We start from the raw sequence: 20000 nt of genomic DNA on the forward strand, positions 1-20000 counted from the left end.
CAGCCCAACCCAGCCCAGCCCAGCCCAGCCAGCTCTCACCAGCCCAGCCCAGCCAGCTCCACCCCACCACCACCCCACCACCAGCCCAGCCCAGCCCAGCCCAGCCCAGTCAGCTCTCACCAGCCCAGCCCAGCCCAGCCAGCTCTCATAGAACTATAAATACAAGACTGTTTTAATTTTCTTTCTTTTCTAATATAAATAATGAACAGCTGAACTAACACACCAGGACAGTTCTGTGGGGCAGACTACCTGCCTACACCTGCTCAACAGCACAAGGCCTGAGAGTATAACACCATGGCCCTTTGCAGCCCAGTGGCTCCTCCGTAACATAAATGTAAATATGTAGAAAATTCAATTATAAATACATTTCACAGAAGTTTAATCAATTCTAATATCTTAAAGAGCCAATAATTTGTATATCTGTCAATATACTGTGAAGTGCTGCAATAAATCTGCAATGTTTTCAGTCCCTGGAACACAGGACGCTGCAGAGACCCGCCCACCCAACCATCTGGGTGGGGCATTCCACAGAGGGGGCAAAGCGCTAACCCTAACCCCAATCAGAGCTCTGCCCAGTCCTGATTGGCCATCGCTCAGCCTCCATTCTCAGCCAGTCATAAATCCCCCAGCTCGCCTCCTTTATGGTTTGAGCGTGGCAGCAGGGAGGCGCAGGCATTGGGCGGCGTGACACAAACAGGAAGTGACAGAGCGAATCGGTCCTCCCGACGTTCATAACTGCAGCGTTAATGCAGGCCAGTCACACTACAACCCCCACGCTGCCACTGCAGTCCTGCAGAACCATCCGGAGAAACTCACTCTGACACCACCGTGTTGGGGGAATATCAAATGCTTCCCACATCATTTAAGAAGATCGCCTAATTACAGCATTTAGGACTTTGATCTGCCCTCACAGGGGCCGAGAGAGAGCACTTGGGTGTCCTCGTCTGCCTCGATTCATGAGCTAAGCCTGGAGACTGGATGAAATAATAGTCATTTTGGAAAGTTGGAAGCCTTCCCAAAATGGCATTGATACATCATATTAATGAAGGCCAGAGGATGAAGAAGCTTCCTTTCCCTCTGCAGGTCGTAAGTGTGAAATATAAACACCGTAAACAAAAAGCACAGCAGACATCACTGCACTTAAGGGAGGCTGAAGCTGCAGAAACAGCCTGGAGAGCGGCGCTGGGTAGGGGTTCTCTGTGCTACAGGCAGTGCTCTGTGTTCTGCCTGTGCTACAGTATAGGCAGCAGTGCTCTGTGTTCTGCCTGTGCTACAGTATAGGCAGCAGTGCTCTGTGTTCTGCCTGTGTTACAGTATAGGCAGCAGTGCTCTGTGTTCTGCCTGTGCTACAGTATAGGCAGCAGTGCTCTCTGTTCTGCCTGTGCTACAGTATAGGCAGCAGTGCTCTGTGTTCTGCCTGTGTTACAGTATAGGCAGCCGTGCTCTGTGTTCTGCCTGTGCTACAGTATAGGCAGCAGTGCTCTGTGTTCTGCCTGTGCTACAGTATAGGCAGCAGTGCTCTGTGTTCTGCCTGTGTTACAGTATAGGCAGCAGTGCTCTGTGTTCCGCCTGTGTTTTGTACAGTGCCTCATTCAGGGCCCTGTGCTTTAGTGACCAGCACAGAGCTGATGGGCTGGCTGCCAGCTCAGAGGCTGCAGGGGGGAGGGGAGGGGACTGTGCTCCTTGGCATGCGCTGCACAGCTCAGAGGCTGCAGGGGGGAGGGAGGGGACTGTGCTCCTTGGCATGCGCTGCACAGCCTTATGGAATTCTACAGTCCTCCTCTGAGAAATTCATTTTTCACTTCTCTTGCCACACCCTGCTGACACACACACACAAACACACACGCTTGCACGCATGCACGCACACACACACATATATACACACACACACACACATACTCCTGCATATTGCTTTCTGTGGCATCAGCCAGTGAATAATCGTTCAAAACCATAAATCCCTGTTTGCTGTGAAGCAATGCTGGCTTCCAGAATAATCTTGCTGGAATAAATTTATTCCCCGACATTTCATAGAATCAGAAAATGCAACATGGGGTAGAATATTCTGGAAGGTGCTTCAACCACAGTTAAAATGGCTGCAGTGCACAGATCAGCACTGTAACAGCACTACAGCAACATCTGCCTCTGCCCACAGGAACACAGCAACAGTACTCTGGGTCAAAGCCAAACTGGGCAGTACTGTTTGTACTGTGCAAAATCACTCCCAAAGTCCCCAAACACAAACTTTCTGACACTTTCTGTATAGAGCAGCTGTATGGAGCAGTAGTATGGAGCAGCACACTCACAGCTGATGGTGATTCCCAGCTCAACTCCAGGCTTCTTGGGGAGCTTCACATGGAAAGTGCCGCTGCTGGGGATGACGGACTCTGCAGGAGGGAGAGAGAGGGAGAGGGGGATGAAGAGAGGCAGACAGAGAGGGAAAGTGGGAAGGGAGAGAGGGATGGAGACAGAGAGGGGGAAATAAATTAGCAAGGATGTTAAAAATGAAAAAACAAACAAACAAACAAATACTTCAAATACCTGCATACAGACAGCAAATTTAATATTCATACTGGTGCGCTAGCCGTTACTCCAGCCACATCTACATACATTACTCATTAACTGTCATTTAATCAGGCAGGTGAAGAACAGAGAGCTCAATTCTCTTCTGCATCCATGTACTGAACTGGAATTAAAGAGGATAGGACTGCGGAGGGCCGTGCAGCCAATCAGACGCGAGCAGACAGTAAAGCAGAATATAGGGGCGCTGAATGCATGATTGTAATAGAGAACAGCTGTGGAATACAGTATCCAGAGGTTAACCAATCACCTTTATCTACCAGATCATGTGGAATACCGCATCCAGAGGTTAACCAATCGCCTTTATCTACCAGATCATGTGGAATACAGCATCCAGAGGTTAACCAATCGCCTTTATCTACCAGATCATGTGGAATACAGCATCCAGAGGTTAACCAATCGCCTTTATCTACCAGATCATTTTCTGTCTTCTTGTACATGTTGCAATGTGTTACTACAACTCACCCTGGAAATACTACAGATATATGAACATGATACTGATCACCATATGCTCTGCAATGTGCATTATATATATAATAATGACTGTGAAATTTGAATGGGTTTTCTCAGGACCAAGAAAAGTTTAAAAAAGGATAAAGCTTATTTAAAGAAAGAAGCACATTATGTACCAAGATAAGGCACTCTGGAAGAAAAGGCAACCAAAAGTTGAAGAACAAAGAAAATAAGTTAAAGGCTTGTCAGAACGAATTAGAGAAAAGTTTCTGGTTTAAATGGGGCTAGCATTAGAACATTAACAGATTAGCACAAAAATAAATAAATAAATGACAAATTTGGCTCTGAGACAGCCAAGAAAACGCAAAATATTCTGGTGATAAAATCCTCTGTTTGACAGTCACTTCCTAGAACAGGCATTATACAGAATACAATGGGGGGAGGAGGGGGGGCACACATTTCTGATGTGTTCACAGTTCCCACCCAACTGGGGTAATTAAGATTCAGCTGAGACGGTGAAACATGTAAGTACTGAAATGAGTTTTTTTATTAGTACAGCAAGCCTGACAACTGTGGAAGCAACAACAGAACGCTATATTTAAAAGCAAGAGCAGATCTGCAGCTGAAAGCTACACTCTCAAACATTTCTCAGACTGTAACCACCGTCTTCCCACTTTACAAGAGCTTACCTCGCATTCTTCTGTTCATTTCTGGAGCTAAAACCCTTAAAAGCCAAATTAGGCTCTGGAACTCTCTAAAATGGCTGCTGGAATTTGCTTACAGCAAGCATTTAAGAATGAGAAACATTTATGGTGGATGAAGCAAATGAATCTGAAAAAGGATTCAGACCTCATGCTATCTGACCAGGCGGTTTGTCTCTTTCATTCTCACATTTCTCTTTTAGATCTGCCAGTCTGAGTTCTCCTGCACCATCCCAGCGCCCCCATTCATCTCTCCACTCTGAACATAACCCCACGCTCCCATCCACATTTTCACATTGTTCTCAGGGCATACAGAGGGAGTTTACAGAGTTCATGTTTTTTTCTTCTTCATACAATCAATTTATACAGCTGAATATTTAATGAACCAATTCAGGTTAAATACCAGCTAAGGGAATCAAACCAGCAACCTTGGAGTTGCAATCAAAGTTATATAAACCACCACCTACACTGCTCCCTAAGATTATATCCATTCTGAAGTACCCCACTGTAGTACATGATCCACTCTATAGGGAACCACACTGTAGTACATGATCCACTCTATAGGGAACCACACTGTAGTACATGATCCACTCTATAGGGAACCACACTGTAGTACATGATCCACTCTATAGGGAACCACACTGTAGTACATGATCCACTCTGTACAGAAGAGCACTGTGGTACAGGACCCATTCTATAGGGAACATCACTGTGGTACAGGGCCCATTCTATAGGGAACATCACTGGGGTACAGGACCCATTCTATAGGGAACCACACTGTGGTACAGGGCCCATTCTATAGGGAACATCACTGTGGTACAGGGCCCATTCTATAGGGAACATCACTGGGGTACAGGACCCATTCTATAGGGAACCACACTGTGGTACAGGATCCATTCTATAGGGAACATCACTGTGGTACAGGACCCATTCTATAGGGAACATCACTGTGGTACAGGGCCCATTCTATAGGGAACATCACTGGGGTACAGGACCCATTCTATAGGGAACCTCACTGTGGTACAGGATCCATTCTATAGGGAACATCACTGTGGTACAGGATCCATTCTATAGGGAACATCACTGTGGTACATGATCCATTCTATAGGGAACATCACTGTGGTACAGGATCCATTCTATAGGGAACATCACTGTGGTACAGGATCCATTCTATAGGGAACATCACTGTGGTACAGTTACCTGCCACGTCAAACTCGATCTCCAGGGTAACCTTGTTGGTGATGCTGGAGTCACGCAGCAGCTGATTGGTCTCCTCCAGAGTGCTGTCCTCCGTGGGGATGCCGTTGATGGCCAGGATCCGGTCTCCGATCTGCAGGATGCCGCACCTGTGTGACAGCCACACACAGCGTGAACCTTCCCTTTCCAAAGCATCCGCTTCTGAACGTGACAGCCACACACAGCGTGAACCTTCCCTTTCCAAAGCATCCACTTCTGAACGTGACAGTCACACACAGCGTGAACCTTCCCTTTCCAAAGCCTCCGCTTCTGAACACTTCAGGTGCGTGGCGATCATTCAGCCCCCAACCCCCCCATCCCCATTCTCAGAGCACTGTGGCTCTCAGGACCAGCATGCATTGCAGCTAAGATGGAGAGTTCAGTGAAAAAAGCTTCTGTCTTGGCTGACACTAAGATTAGTCACGATCAGCAGGAGCGGAGGGAGAACTCCTTGCGTTTTGCACTGCAGAGTGCAGAACAGATGGGATCTCTCCGTTTCCCCCACACCCGCTCGGCTCAGAGTCACAGAGTCTGCTCATGCGAGGATTCCCTGACAAAGCTGAGCCATCTCCCTCAGCCTACAGCACTCACTCACTCGCCACCAGACACAGGAAACAACACCAGTGTGCTCAGATACCGGCTCTGAACACCATGTAATCAAACAAGGCAAAAGTGCAGCTTGTGCAGAAAACCACTCAAAATAAACACCGTGCAGAACACAGCCACAGAAGGCTCATGAACATTAAATCCTGAATATTGCATCCACTTAATTCAGTTTACTTTCACAGCTTTCTCGTGTGTGTACATAAATGTTGAATAAATTAAGTGACTGTTAAGAGTATGTGCGTGTGTGCGTGCGTGTGTGTATGTATGCGTGTGCGTGCATGCGGGTGCAGTGTTTTGGGGGAACCGACACACACAGGAGAAGGGACACACACACACACCCTGCAGTTCGTAGCTCCACCCTGAGTGGAAAAGTGACCAAGTGATTTCTATTTTCAATTCCTCTTTTACTTTACAGATCCTTTTTATTATTATCATTTATATATATACAATTATTATAATCCTTTTTATTATTATAATTTATCTCCTTTTAGCATTGCATATTTAACCTTAACTTGTAAGATGCTCCTTACATCTTACCTAACAAGAATGTATTTTTTAACCTGCTCTGTTCTCTAGGAATAGGTACTTTGAACGTTTCCACCACCCACCATATTGACATTCAATGCATCAAAACTAGAAAAGACAGTCAAACAACAATATGGAGCATATCAAAATTTAGGCAAAGGTCCAATTAATCTGCCATCAAGCAATTTGGAGATGAGAAATATCTCTGACTAGGTAAAAACAGACTTTAAATGCCTTGTCCACTGTAGTGGACACCATGCACAAAAGGGTTAATTCTTACTTCTACACAACCTTTATTATAATTTCTGTATTTGCACATTCCGGTGTTTTGATTGGTGCTCTGTGAACTGCAGAGAGGGTGCTGTATGAAAAGCACAGGATAAATACAGGCACTATTACTATATTACTGTGCCACTGAAGGTCTGCTCAGTGTTCAGTGCAGATTGACCCATTCACTACAGCACTCACATACTACACTGCGAGTCCAGTGCTTACTTAATCACAACCAAGGTCCATGACAAAGCGCTCAGCATAATGCAAATGTTTTCAAATGATATAATATGTCCAGGTACCATGAAAGGTCCTTATTAAATATGATGTATTACATTATTATTATTATTCAGCAGTTAGACTTAATTTAATACGTTACTTTTATTAATTATCAGAGGTTCTCTCTATATGGTCTTCCTCATCCGTACTGCCTGTCTAAAGAGAGATACTGCCTTGCTTGGTTACTGCACGCATGCATGGTGCGTGAAGTGCATGCTGGGATGCAGGAGGCTGACCTCTCCGCCGGGCTGTCTGGGTCCATGTAGGCGATGAGGGGGGGGGAGGAGAGCGTCTCAGTGGCGAACACGCCCCCCTGCAGCTGGATCCCGAAGCCCGTGATGGAGTCGCTGATGAGCATCACCTCAGTGGTCTCTGTGTGGACCACCTGCCCCGTCAGCCCCAGGGTGCTGGAGGCCAGAGACACTGCGGGGGGGGGGGGGCAAAGTTGCATCAGATGCCGGGGGGGGAGGCGCTGGAATTAGAGCCTATTCCACCCTGATTAACCCTTACCCCACCCCTCTGCACCCACAGACCATCCATCACACCCCCGGAGGAAGACTGCCCTCGGGATTTACGAGCCTTCGCCACGCGGCCGGAATTACTGCTCCCCACACGGGTAGGGATTAAATTACTGCTCCCCACACGGGTAGGGATTAAATTACTGCTCCCCACATGGGTAGGGATTAAATTACTGCTCCCCACACGGGTAGGGATTAAATTACTGCTCCCCACACGGGTAGGGATTAAATTACTGCTCCCCACACGGGTAGGGATTAAATTACTGCTCCCCACACGGGTAGGGATTAAATTACTGCTCCCCACACGGGTAGGGATTAAATTACTGCTCCCCACACGGGTAGGGATTAAATTACTGCTCCCCACACGGGTAGGGATTAAATTACTGCTCCCCACACGGGTAGGGATTAAATTACTGCTCCCCACACGGGTAGGGATTAAATTACTGCTCCCCACACGGGTAGGGATTAAATTACTGCTCCCCACACGGGTAGGGATTTAAACATGCCCACCTTTATGTAATAATGCAGAGGACGAGAGACAGGAGGAGGGAGGGAGGGAGGGAGGGAGGGAGGGAGAGAGGGAGGGGGGGAGGAAGGGAGGAGGGGAGGGAGGAGGGGGGGGGGCAGGGAGGGGGGGGGGGGGGGAGGGAGGAGGGGGGGGGAGGGAGAGAGGGAGGGAGGGGGGGAGGAAGGTAGGAGGGGAGGGAGGATGGGGGCAGGGAGTGGGGAGGGGGGGAGGGCGGAGGGGGGGGGGGGGAGAGAGGGAGGGAGGGGGGAGGAAGGGAGGAGGGAGGAGGAGGAGAGAGGGAGGGAGGGGGGACGAGGGAGGGAGGGAGGGAGTGGGGGGGAGGAGGAGGAGTGGCGTGTTTGTACGTGAAGAGAATGGAGCGGAGGGGCTGTTGAGGGCGTGGGTCTGGGCCAATGTGACTGGCTCTGTTGACCGAGAATATGGAATGAAGCTCGATAATAAAAATGTCCAGACACAGGAGAACTGAGACTGAGACCAGCGCCGGCGGATTTATAGATCCTTCAGCCGGTCCAGCTGATTATCCCCCTGCATCATTATTCCACACAGAGACATAATTAACCTCACTGTGGGTCACACCAGAGCCAGCCAGCAAACAGCAACAGCCTATCTGCTAATTTCGCCCCTGAGGCCCCATTTAAAGTATGAGCGCGCTGCCACGGCGTTAGCAGCGTTTCTCAGGGCCGTTCCTCTAGCCCACGCTGAACGAACAGCAGCCGAAGGAGGGAGGGAAAGCTCCTCTTAGCGCTCGGAGGAAAGAGGATGAGTCAGGTGGAAGCATAACGTGTGTGTAGGAGGTCATTTTACCCGGCTGTGCAGAGCGAGATATTCTCTACATTTACCACAGCGGATAAAAAGCCTTCATCTAAAAAAGGGGATTAAGTGAATCCCTTTAAAAAAAAAAAAAGCAGGGAAAGAAAAAGGGACACTTTGAAGTTAACCTGACGCCCAGGCTGCAGGTTCTGAAGGAGGCCTACACAGAGACAGCCACATCCTGCGTTTGCATATTTAATTGGATTGTTTTTTTTACGATGGCAGAAGGCAGAGCAGCCTGAACTTAGCTAGCAATTACACTATGTGTGTAAACTGTGTGTAAACAGGAAGTACACATATGGGAGCTCTCGTGAATAAACAGGAAGTGAACATACAGGAGCTCTTGTGTATAAACAGGAAGTGCACGTACAGGAGCTCTTGAAGTCCTTCTTCTTCAGCTTCCTCCTCAGCATGGTTCCGCGGGGGCTGGTCGGGTACACGTTTCGGGGCAGCGCGCCCATGGTGAGGGAGCTCAGGCTGTAGGCACTCATAGAGGTAGGGGAGAAGGGCGAGCCCAGAGCTGGAGAGAGAGAGAGAGGGAGGGAGAGAGAGGCAGAGAGAGAGAGGAAGAGCGGGGAGAGAGAGGCAGAGAGAGAGAGGGAGAGAGAGGAAGAGCGGGGAGAAAGGCAGAGAGAGAGAGGGAGAGCGGGGAGAGAGGCAGAGAGAGAGAGGGAGAGAGAGGAAGAGCGGGGAGAAAGGCAGAGAGAGAGAGGGAGAGAGAGGAAGAGCGGGGAGAAAGGCAGAGAGAGAGAGGGAGAGAGAGGAAGAGCGGGGAGAAAGGCAGAGAGAGAGAGGGAGAGCGGAGATAGAGAGGCAGAGAGAGAGAGGGGGAGAGAGAGAGGCAGAGAGAGAGAGGGAGAGAGAGGGAGAGCGGGGATAGAGAGGCAGAGAGAGAGAGGAAGAGCGGGGAGAGAGAGGCAGAGAGAGAGAGGGAGAGAGGGAGAGAGGGAGAGCGGGGAGAGAGAGGCAGAGAGAGAGAGGGAGAGAGGGAGAGAGGGAGAGAGAGAGAGGGAGAGCGGAGATAGAGAGGCAGAGAGAGAGAGGGAGAGAGGGAGAGCGGGGAGAGAGAGGCAGAGAGAGAGAGGGAGAGAGGGAGAGCGGGGAGAGAGAGGCAGAGAGAGAGAGGGAGAGAGAGAGAGGGAGAGCGGGGATAGAGAGGCAGAGAGAGAGAGGAAGAGCAGAGAGAGAGAGGACGTGAGCACCATGACTGCACTTTGGTGGTAGGAGGGGTGGGGCGGGGGAGGGGTAGAAGGGGCGTTTCTTTGTCACTGCAAAACACAGCATCAACCCATTCCAGACACACTGAATCAATACATCAATCAGCCTGCTAATCCCCTAATCAATAAACCTGCCATGAACATGAAAGAGTCCCACACAGCTGCCTCACAATGGAAATGTGGAGGAGCAGGATTCCCTACACCTCCTTACACCTCAAATCCCTACACCTCCCTGCACCTCCTTACACCTCAAATCCCTACACCTCCCTGCACCTCCTAACACCTCCCTACACCTCAGATCCCTGCACCTCCCTGCACCTCCTTACACCTCAAATCCCTACACCTCCCTGCACCTCCTAACACCTCTTTACACCTCAAATCCCTACACCTCCCTGCACCTCCTTACACCTCAAATCCCTACACCTCCCTGCACCTCCTAACACCTCCCTACACCTCAGATCTCTGCACCTCCCTGCACCTCCTTACACCTCAAATCCCGACACCTCCCTGCACCTCCTAACACCTCCCTACACCTCAGATCCCTGCACCTCCCTGCACCTCCTTACACCTCAAATCCCTACACCTCCCTGCACCTCCTAACACCTCCCTACACCTCCCTGCACCTCCTTACACCTCAAATCCCTACACCTCCCTGCACCTCAAGCCTCCACCCGGAGCAGACTCAGCCTCTACTCCAGTGTGAATATTAATGCTGCACTTCCAGCTGACATCACAGGAAGTACCCTGCCGGTAAAACGGAGCGCTTAGCGGAAATGAAACTTATTACGGGTGCTTCGGAGGGGAGCTGCCAATCAAACATTTTCCACAGGAAGGAGAGTGCCTTCATGTTCCCTCCACAGTTCCCCTTTAATCCTTAACCAACTCAAACCTAACTAAAAAAACACCCAGTGGAAAGGAGTAAATGGACAGCTTTCCTCCACTCAGCCAACACACAGCATGCACCAGTATATCTCTCTCTCTCTCTACTTTAAGATAATCCAGACCCTTCACCTGTAATTATGTGATCTGGCACACCGCCTTTCTTTTGCCCAACTAATCACTCGGACACATTGATTAAAGGCTCATGCTTGGCCGCGGCAAAGGATCATTTCATAAAGAAGTTACGATGCAGTAAAAAACTGTGAAATAAAGCAAATATTACAGCAGACTGCTACCATGACTGACTGCATCATCAGCCCCCTCCCCCATCAAACCCCAGCATCAAACCCCATTACACCAAACCCCACTGTCAAACCCCATTACACCAAACAAATATGAAACACTGAAATATGGGGGCAGGTCAGTACATTGAAATAAACATGACTAAGATGCCCTTGATGCCCTGATGCTCTTGATGCCCTTGATGCCCTTGATGCCCTTGATGCCCTGATGCCCTTGATGCCCTTGATGCCCTTGATTCCCGTGATGCCCCTGATGCCCTGATGCTTTGCGGTGAATGCCAATTAGCAGCATGGAGCCATGGCGTGGAGGCGGGGATTCCCCCACCCCCCCGGGGAATGAATTAGCAAAGACTACTCCATTGTGAGAATGCTCCAAGATGCATCCCTTCGACTTTGCATCGTCCTTGAAATGCGGTCGGCTCTCCCCCAACATCGGAAATCAATGGATGGCGAGGGTTGGATTTACAGCGCTGATGGATGCAGCCGTACACGGCGTGTAGCGTGTAGCGTGCTACAGGAACACGCCACAGGAACACGCCACGTGCTTCAGCTCAGCTTCCACCTACAGGAGCGGCGTCTGCACTAAGAGATGCTCAGACTGCGGCGGATAATTACTAAAGAGGAACAAGAAAAACTCGCAGCGCAGATAATTTCACATCGCACACGGAGGCAATTATGGGTAATTGAGACGTAACTGTTGCATAAAAGGACAGCGTGTCACAGCATGCCCTTATCAAATTCTGCCTTCCTTGGCTGAATGCTCAACGGCTCCTACTGTAATGATTCTAATTCAGACGGTGCAGCTCCAGAAAGGGTCTGTGGAATGCAGATCAGCCGCGCGCGAGTGGAGCTGAGCAGGACGTTACGCTGCAGACACAGAGCCCCAGTAAATGATGGGGATCACCTCTTACATGCTAACAAGCACACTGCAAAAGCACGGTACTGCGTGCAGCAGGTAACACAAGCAAGAACACTGCAAAAGCACGGTACTGCGTGCAGCAGGTAACACAAGCAAGGACACTGCAAAAGCATGGTACTGAGTGCAGCAGGTAACACAAGCAAGAACACTGCAAAAGCACGGTACTGCGTGCAGCAGGTAACACAAGCAAGCACACTGCAAAAGCATGGTACTGCGTGCAGCAGGAAACACAAGCAAGGACACTGCAAAAGCACGGTACTGCGTGCAGCAGGTAACACAAGCAAGGACACTGCAAAAGCACGGTACTGAGTGCAGCAGGTAACACAAGCAAGCACACTGCAAAAGCACGGTACTGCGTGCAGCAGGAAACACAAGCAAGGACACTGCAAAAGCACGGTACTGCGTGCAGCAGGTAACACAAGCAAGCACACTGCAAAAGCACGGTACTGCGTGCAGCAGGTAACACAAGCAAGGACACTGCAATACTCTGGATAGTTACATCACATTTCTGCACATTTTCCTAATACCTTTTAGCTAAGACTCAAACCTGGCCTGCAGATTTTTAAAAAATGAGCTTTCACTGCATTTCAGGGACAATGACCAGGCGGATAAGAATTTAGTTCCACACTAATTCAGATGTTTCTTTTTTCTTTAGCAAAGCCGGGGGAGAAAAAAAACAAAGACCAAAAAGAGAAATGCACTCAACACATGAAATACACCCCCCCCCCCCCCAAAAAAAAACAGAAAAATAAATCAAAGGAACAACATGAAAGGAAAGGTGAGCAAGATGAAGGAGGAATAGGAGAATGAGAGTGAGGCAGACAAACAGGGATAGAAGGAAGAGAATGAGGAAGAGGCGGACGAGTGAAGAAGAGAGCTAGAAGGAAGAGGAAGCCCAGGAGGAAGAAGAGAAAGAGGAGGATGAGAGTGAGGAGGTGGAGGAGGAGGAGGAGGAGTAAGGGAGGAACATTACGAAGGCTGTTTGGAGAGGATTTGTTGTGTTTGGAGGGTTGGGTCCGGGACTGGTCGGGGTGGTAGGTGTTATAATGCTGGTAGGGGGGGAAGTTGCTGCTGCTGCTGCTGCCGCAGGTCTCCCAGGGAAGAGTCCTGGCGCTGCGCTGCACCTTGACTGTCCACCAGGGGGCACGAGAGAGGGAGGGCGCCGCACAAAACACAAAACACAAAATCGCACAAACAAATACACCAAACAAACACAGAAACAAACAGACCAAACAGAGAAACATGCAGACCAGACCAAAAAATGCAGACAAAACAAACAAAAAATACACACAGATGAAAGAGATGAAACAAAACGAAAGGACAAACAGGCAAAAGAACAAAAGGAGAGGTAAGGTGACTGCGCCGAGAACCAGGGAAGCCAACGTGCAGGTGAGAGTGCAGGTAAGAGCGCTCCTATGTTCTTGTGTGTGGAGGATTATAACACTGCTCTTCATAACTGCTTATCTAATACAATAAATTAAAAAATGTGCACGGAGTGTCACTTATGGAATTAACAGGATTATTTATGTCACACCGAAAAACACACTGAAAAACCTCTGAAATAGAAAACCTCTGCAACAGAAAAAAATGGTAGCTGACACTGAAGAGCTCCGTGTCAGAAATAATCCAAACTGTCATCAGTAAAATAACCGGAGATATCAAAGCATGACAATATAGGCCTTCTGTCTATCAATCATGAATAAAGGCTGTTTATCATTTTCACAAAAAGCAGTGCCTTGGTTTTTTAAAAATACAAATCTCTGAAACAAGTAAGTAATGGCATCACAACATCTCCTGCCCACCACAGTGACCAGCTAATCAAGCCTTTTCAGACGAGAGCCGTTTGCTCTCCAACACCACTTTCAGTGGAGCTCCTCCCCCTGTCAGTGGAGCCCCTCCCCCTTTCAGTGGAGCTCCACAGAGGTGAGCGCAGTTTCACAGTGGGTATGTATGTGTGTGTGTGTGTGTGTGTGCGTGTACCTTGCTCAGGGCCCTTGAGGGCCAGCCGGGTCTGCTGGTGAGGCAGGATCTCCATCTTGACATGCTCACAGGCGCTGGCCAGCAGCTGGGTGGCCTCTGCCAGGGAGCAGAACTCCATGCTGGTGCCATCCACCGACAGGATGTGGTCACCAGCATGCAGAGCCCCGCACCTGCACAGAGGATGACATCACTTCCTGTAATGCCCAGAGCGTGCACACTCCCCATTACTCCGGCTGTAAGTTTTAAACCCGGAGGCTTCGGCTACACATTTTAAAGAGGAAACCAGTCGACCTCTGAACAGAACATTTTAAAAGCACCTTCACAAACAAGACTCTTTCATACCCACAACATAACTTCACTGCCATGTGGCAAAGATTAATAATTAAATTTACAATTACTTAGAATGTCATGCACATTATAAAAAAATTTACAGTTATTTACAGTTTTGGCTCCCTTTTTCCACCAATAATGTAAATCTAACAATATTCATGTGAAACCTGCTTGCTGGTTTTTCTCTGTGCAGGTTTCTCAGGAGAAACAGTGGCTGCACAACTCCAGTCCTGGAGGGACGCAGTGCTGCAGGCGATTCTCTTTCAGTAAGGCTGTAGAAATCAGGTGTGTGTGCCGTAGCCAATCAACGATTTAAACAAGTCGCTTAAGAGGAGACCCCTCCAGGAATAAACCCTTTAAAGAGTAGGGGGTGCTCTTTCAAAATTCTACATCAGTGTTCTAGAACTCGAGAACTCCCATTTCATTCATTCACCAGTAGAGGTTACATCAGCATTAGAATGTTCAATGAAGAACATTCTAATCACTTATTTGTGATCTCACACCATAAAGGGTTAAAGACATTTAAACAGACGCAGTTCCTGGCCTTTTAACACACCTGTCAGCTATGCTGGCGGGCTTGACCTTGTCGATGATGATCACTTGCTTGTTGCAGTACATAGAGGTAGATAGTGCCACTCCAAGGCTGGAGCCCAGCGACTTGGCCACCTCTACCAGCAGGGGGCCAGAGGCGGTGGCAATGGAATCTGCCCACAGGGAGAGAAAAATGTATAAATAAACTCATAACTAAACAAAACAATAAAAGCAGAAAACCCCAGGAGACCAGTAACACACAACCCCTGTAACTGGACAATGCCCCCCCGGCACCTGCAACTCCCACAGCCCCCGGGCTCCCCCTGCACAGAGTAATAAAGAGAGCTGATTGCATCATACATCACACCCGGCTAAGCCATAATGGAGGACGAGGCTGAGCCGTAATGGAGGCTGAGGCTGAGCTGTAATGGAGGACGAGGCAGAGCCATAATGGAGGACAAGGCTGAGGCTGAGCTGTAATGGAGGACGAGGCTGAGCCGTAATGGAGGACGAGGCTGAGCCGTAATGGAGGACGAGGCAGAGCCGTAATGGAGGACGAGGCTGAGGCTGAGCTGTAATGGAGGACGAGGCTGAGGCAGAGCTGTAATGGAGGACGAGGCTGAGCCGTAATGGAGGATGAGGTTGGTGACCGGCGGGGCCTCCCGGATGCGCAGTAACGCTGGGTCGGCAGAGAGGCCCTGTGTAATCAGCCTGTGACGCGGGAGCCGTAAACGGCAGGTCTCTTTACGGGGCTGCTATTACGAGCCGTCCCCCGCGGCGCGGGCTCACAGCACAGGTTACAAGAGGAAATGGGCTTTTCTGCTGCCTCTCATCACCTTTTAAATCAATGAGGGCCAATGCAGGGGAACAGAGGCAGGAAAATCTGCTAGGGACTGTATGCTGCCAACACAAATGTTTGCAATGGAAATGGAGGAAACCAAGAGGCCATAACTTGTGCTATGATCACACTTCAGTGCTGGAAATTCACAGTGCGATCGAAGAGCGTATCAGAAATGCGATTCTACACGTCGAACGTGGACGTGCTGTGAATTCTGGGAGTGCGGCGCACACCCAATAAAACCCTGTGTGGCTGGGTCAGGTCTGAGCCTGCAGACCCACACCCTGCTTTCAAGGTGCTCAGTTCCAGCTCCATTCAGTCTATGCAGCTAAAAGCACGTCTGCGATCAGACTGGCATCTGCCTGGTCCCTCCAGCGGTGGGATCACAAAACAAACAGTACAGAAACCAGAGAGCATGTCTGTGTGAGCATCTCTCTCCATCGCTCTCTCTCACTCTCATGCATGCTCTCTCTCTCTCTCTCTCTCGCTCTCGCTCTCCACACTCCCCCCATCTCCCTCTCCCTCTCTCTCTCTCTCGGCCAGCAAATAAACGGCTGCCCGAGGTGCTCAGTGAAATAATGAACAGGACTGGATAACGGTCACTGGGGTAAATTAATAAGAACGGGGGCACCGTCTAAAACAGGCCCACCACACCTCTTCCTGTCTAAAACAGGCCCACCACACCTCTTCCTGTCTAAAACAGGCCCACCACACCTCTTCCTGTCTAAAACAGTCCCACCACACCTCTTCCTGTCTAAAACAGTCCCACCACACCTCTTCCTGTCTAAAACAGGCCCACCACACCTCTTCCTGTCTAAAACAGTCCCACCACACCTCTTCCTGTCTAAAACAGGCCCACCACACCTCTTCCTGTCTAAAACAGGCCCACCACACCTCTTCCTGTCTAAAACAGGCCCACCACACCTCTTCCTGTCTAAAACAGGCCCACCACACCTCTTCCTGTCTAAAACAGGCCCACCACACCTCTTCCTGTCTAAAACAGGCCCACCACACCTCTTCCTGTCTAAAACAGTCCCACCACACCTCTTCCTGTCTAAAACAGGCCCACCACACCTCTTCCTGTCTAAAACAGTCCCACCACACCTCTTCCTGTCTAAAACAGGCCCACCACACCTCTTCCTGTCTAAAACAGGCCCACCACACCTCTTCCTGTCTAAAACAGGCCCACCACACCTCTTCCTGTCTAAAACAGTCCCACCACACCTCTTCCTGTCTAAAACAGGCCCACCACACCTCTTCCTGTCTAAAACAGTCCCACCACACCTCTTCCTGTCTAAACAGGCCCACCACACCTCTTCCTGTCTAAAACAGGCCCACCACACCTCTTCCTGTCTAAACAGGCCCACCACACCTCTTCCTGTCTAAACAGGCCCACCACACCTCTTCCTGTCTAAAACAGGCCCACCACACCTCTTCCTGTCTAAAACAGGCCCACCACACCTCTTCCTGTCTAAAACAGGCCCACCACACCTCTTCCTGTCTAAAACAGTCCCACCACACCTCTTCCTGTCTAAAACAGGCCCACCACACCTCTTCCTGTCTAAAACAGGCCCACCACACCTCTTCCTGTCTAAAACAGGCCCACCACACCTCTTCCTGTCTAAAACAGTCCCACCACACCTCTTCCTGTCTAAAACAGTCCCACCACACCTCTTCCTGTCTAAAACAGGCCCACCACACCTCTTCCTGTCTAAAACAGGCCCACCACACCTCTTCCTGTCTAAAACAGGCCCACCACACCTCTCCTGTCTAAAACAGTCCCACCACACCTCTTCCTGTCTAAAACAGTCCCACCACACCTCTTCCTGTCTAAAACAGTCCCACCACACCTCTTCCTGTCTAAAACAGTCCCACCACACCTCTTCCTGTCTAAAACAGTCCCACCACACCTCTTCCTGTCTAAAACAGGCCCACCACACCTCTTCCTGTCTAAAACAGGCCCACCACACCTCTTCCTGTCTAAAACAGTCCCACCACACCTCTTCCTGTCTAAAACAGTCCCACCACACCTCTTCCTGTCTAAAACAGGCCCACCACACCTCTTCCTGTCTAAAACAGTCCCACCACACCTCTTCCTGTCTAAAACAGGCCCACCACACCTCTTCCTGTCTAAAACAGGCCCACCACACCTCTTCCTGTCTAAAACAGTCCCACCACACCTCTTCCTGTCTAAAACAGTCCCACCACACCTCTTCCTGTCTAAAACAGGCCCACCACACCTCTTCCTGTCTAAAACAGGCCCACCACACCTCTTCCTGTCTAAAACAGGCCCACCACACCTCTTCCTGTCTAAAACAGGCCCACCACACCTCTTCCTGTCTAAAACAGGCCCACCACAACCTCTTCCTGTCTAAAACAGGCCCACCACACCTCTTCCTGTCTAAAACAGTCCCACCACACCTCTTCCTGTCTAAAACAGGCCCACCACACCTCTTCCTGTCTAAAACAGTCCCACCACACCTCTTCCTGTCTAAAAAAGGCCCACCACACCTCTTCCTGTCTAAAACAGGCCCACCACACCTCTTCCTGTCTAAAACAGGCCCACCACACCTCTTCCTGTCTAAAACAGGCCCACCACACCTCTTCCTGTCTAAAACAGGCCCACCACACCTCTTCCTGTCTAAAACAGTCCCACCACACCTCTTCCTGTCTAAAACAGGCCCACCACACCTCTTCCTGTCTAAAACAGTCCCACCACACCTCTTCCTGTCTAAAACAGGCCCCACCACACCTCTTCCTGTCTAAAACAGGCCCACCACACCTCTTCCTGTCTAAAACAGGCCCACCACACCTCTTCCTGTCTAAAACAGGCCCACCACACCTCTTCCTGTCTAAAACAGTCCCACCACACCTCTTCCTGTCTAAAACAGTCCCACCACACCTCTTCCTGTCTAAAACAGGCCCACCACACCTCTTCCTGTCTAAAACAGTCCCACCACACCTCTTCCTGTCTAAAACAGTCCCACCACACCTCTTCCTGTCTAAAACAGGCCCACCACACCTCTTCCTGTCTAAAACAGTCCCACCACACCTCTTCCTGTCTAAAACAGTCCCACCACACCTCTTCCTGTCTAAAACAGGCCCACCACACCTCTTCCTGTCTAAAACAGGCCCACCACACCTCTTCCTGTCTAAAACAGTCCCACCACACCTCTTCCTGTCTAAAACAGTCCCACCACACCTCTTCCTGTCCTAAACAGGCCCACCACACCTCTTCCTGTCTAAAACAGGCCCACCACACCTCTTCCTGTCTAAAACAGGCCCACCACACCTCTTCCTGTCTAAAACAGGCCCACCACACCTCTTCCTGTCTAAAACAGTCCCACCACACCTCTTCCTGTCTAAAACAGTCCCACCACACCTCTTCCTGTCTAAAACAGGCCCACCACACCTCTTCCTGTCTAAAACAGTCCCACCACACCTCTTCCTGTCTAAAACAGGCCCACCACACCTCTTCCTGTCTAAAACAGGCCCACCACACCTCTTCCTGTCTAAAACAGGCCCACCACACCTCTTCCTGTCTAAAACAGTCCCACCACACCTCTTCCTGTCTAAAACAGGCCCACCACACCTCTTCCTGTCTAAAACAGGCCCACCACACCTCTTCCTGTCTAAAACAGTCCCACCACACCTCTTCCTGTCTAAAACAGTCCCACCACACCTCTTCCTGTCTAAAACAGTCCCACCACACCTCTTCCTGTCTAAAACAGTCCCACCACACCTCTTCCTGTCTAAAACAGTCCCACCACACCTCTTCCTGTCTAAAACAGTCCCACCACACCTCTTCCTGTCTAAAACAGTCCCACCACACCTCTTCCTGTCTAAAACAGTCCCACCACACCTCTTCTTTGACTGTAATTATCTTTTGGCACCTTATGGATTGGAATTGCTTTTAAATCGACCACAATATACTCAGGGCACCCTGCTCTGTACACTGTGAAATAAGTAGTAAATGTAAACTGTGTGATTGTAGGTACAGTACGTGCTAAAATGGAAGGCTGTTTAGAAAACCTACTTTAAAACACACCTTTACCCCAAAGGTGCATTGTGTAAGAAACACAGAAACGTAATAGTCAGCACACTTTAACCCACTGATGTCACCACCATCAGACACACAGAAATCTCATGGGCCACTGATGAACACACACAGGCAGGCACACACACACACACACACACACACACACACACACGTACCCATGATGGACACGTCGTACTCGATGAGCAGCATGGCTTCCTGACCGCACTGTTTGAGGATGCTCATGGCTTCAGAGTGGGACGTCCCCTGCAGCCGGATGCCATCAATACTCAGCAAACGATCCCCCGCTTTTACTGTGCCTTCCCTGGGAGAGAAAGGGTTATGAATACATACATCTGTGTGTGTGTGTGTGTGTGTATGAATAGTGATAGAGAGAGAGAGAGAAAGAGAGGGAGAGGGGACTGGAGAGGCACAGAGCATCTCCCATAAACTCTGACGCAGGC

The 20000-nt window shown here is 49.7% G+C and overlaps 1 protein-coding gene across 6 annotated transcripts in view; it reads right to left on the minus strand.

The window, feature by feature from the left end:
• grip1 (glutamate receptor interacting protein 1) overlaps nt 1-20000 on the minus strand; it is a 126240-nt gene that overhangs the window by 14276 nt on the left and 91964 nt on the right. For 5 of the 6 annotated variants that reach the window (XM_035401459.1, XM_035401463.1, XM_035401457.1 and 2 more), the window contains exons 7-14: nt 19716-19861; nt 14688-14835; nt 13802-13971; nt 12795-12950; nt 8875-9024; nt 6884-7070; nt 4932-5077; nt 2304-2384 (exon numbers count right to left, since the gene is read on the minus strand). In XM_035401459.1, coding sequence (XP_035257350.1) covers nt 2304-2384; nt 4932-5077; nt 6884-7070; nt 8875-9024; nt 12795-12950; nt 13802-13971; nt 14688-14835; nt 19716-19861 — 1184 coding nt within the window. The remainder of the gene's footprint in view (nt 1-2303; nt 2385-4931; nt 5078-6883; nt 7071-8874; nt 9025-12794; nt 12951-13801; nt 13972-14687; nt 14836-19715; nt 19862-20000) is intronic. The other variant, XM_035401462.1, reaches the window with a different exon arrangement.

Source organism: Anguilla anguilla, chromosome 19, assembly GCF_013347855.1.
Source record: "Anguilla anguilla isolate fAngAng1 chromosome 19, fAngAng1.pri, whole genome shotgun sequence".
NCBI classification, from domain to species: Eukaryota; Metazoa; Chordata; class Actinopteri; order Anguilliformes; family Anguillidae; genus Anguilla; species Anguilla anguilla.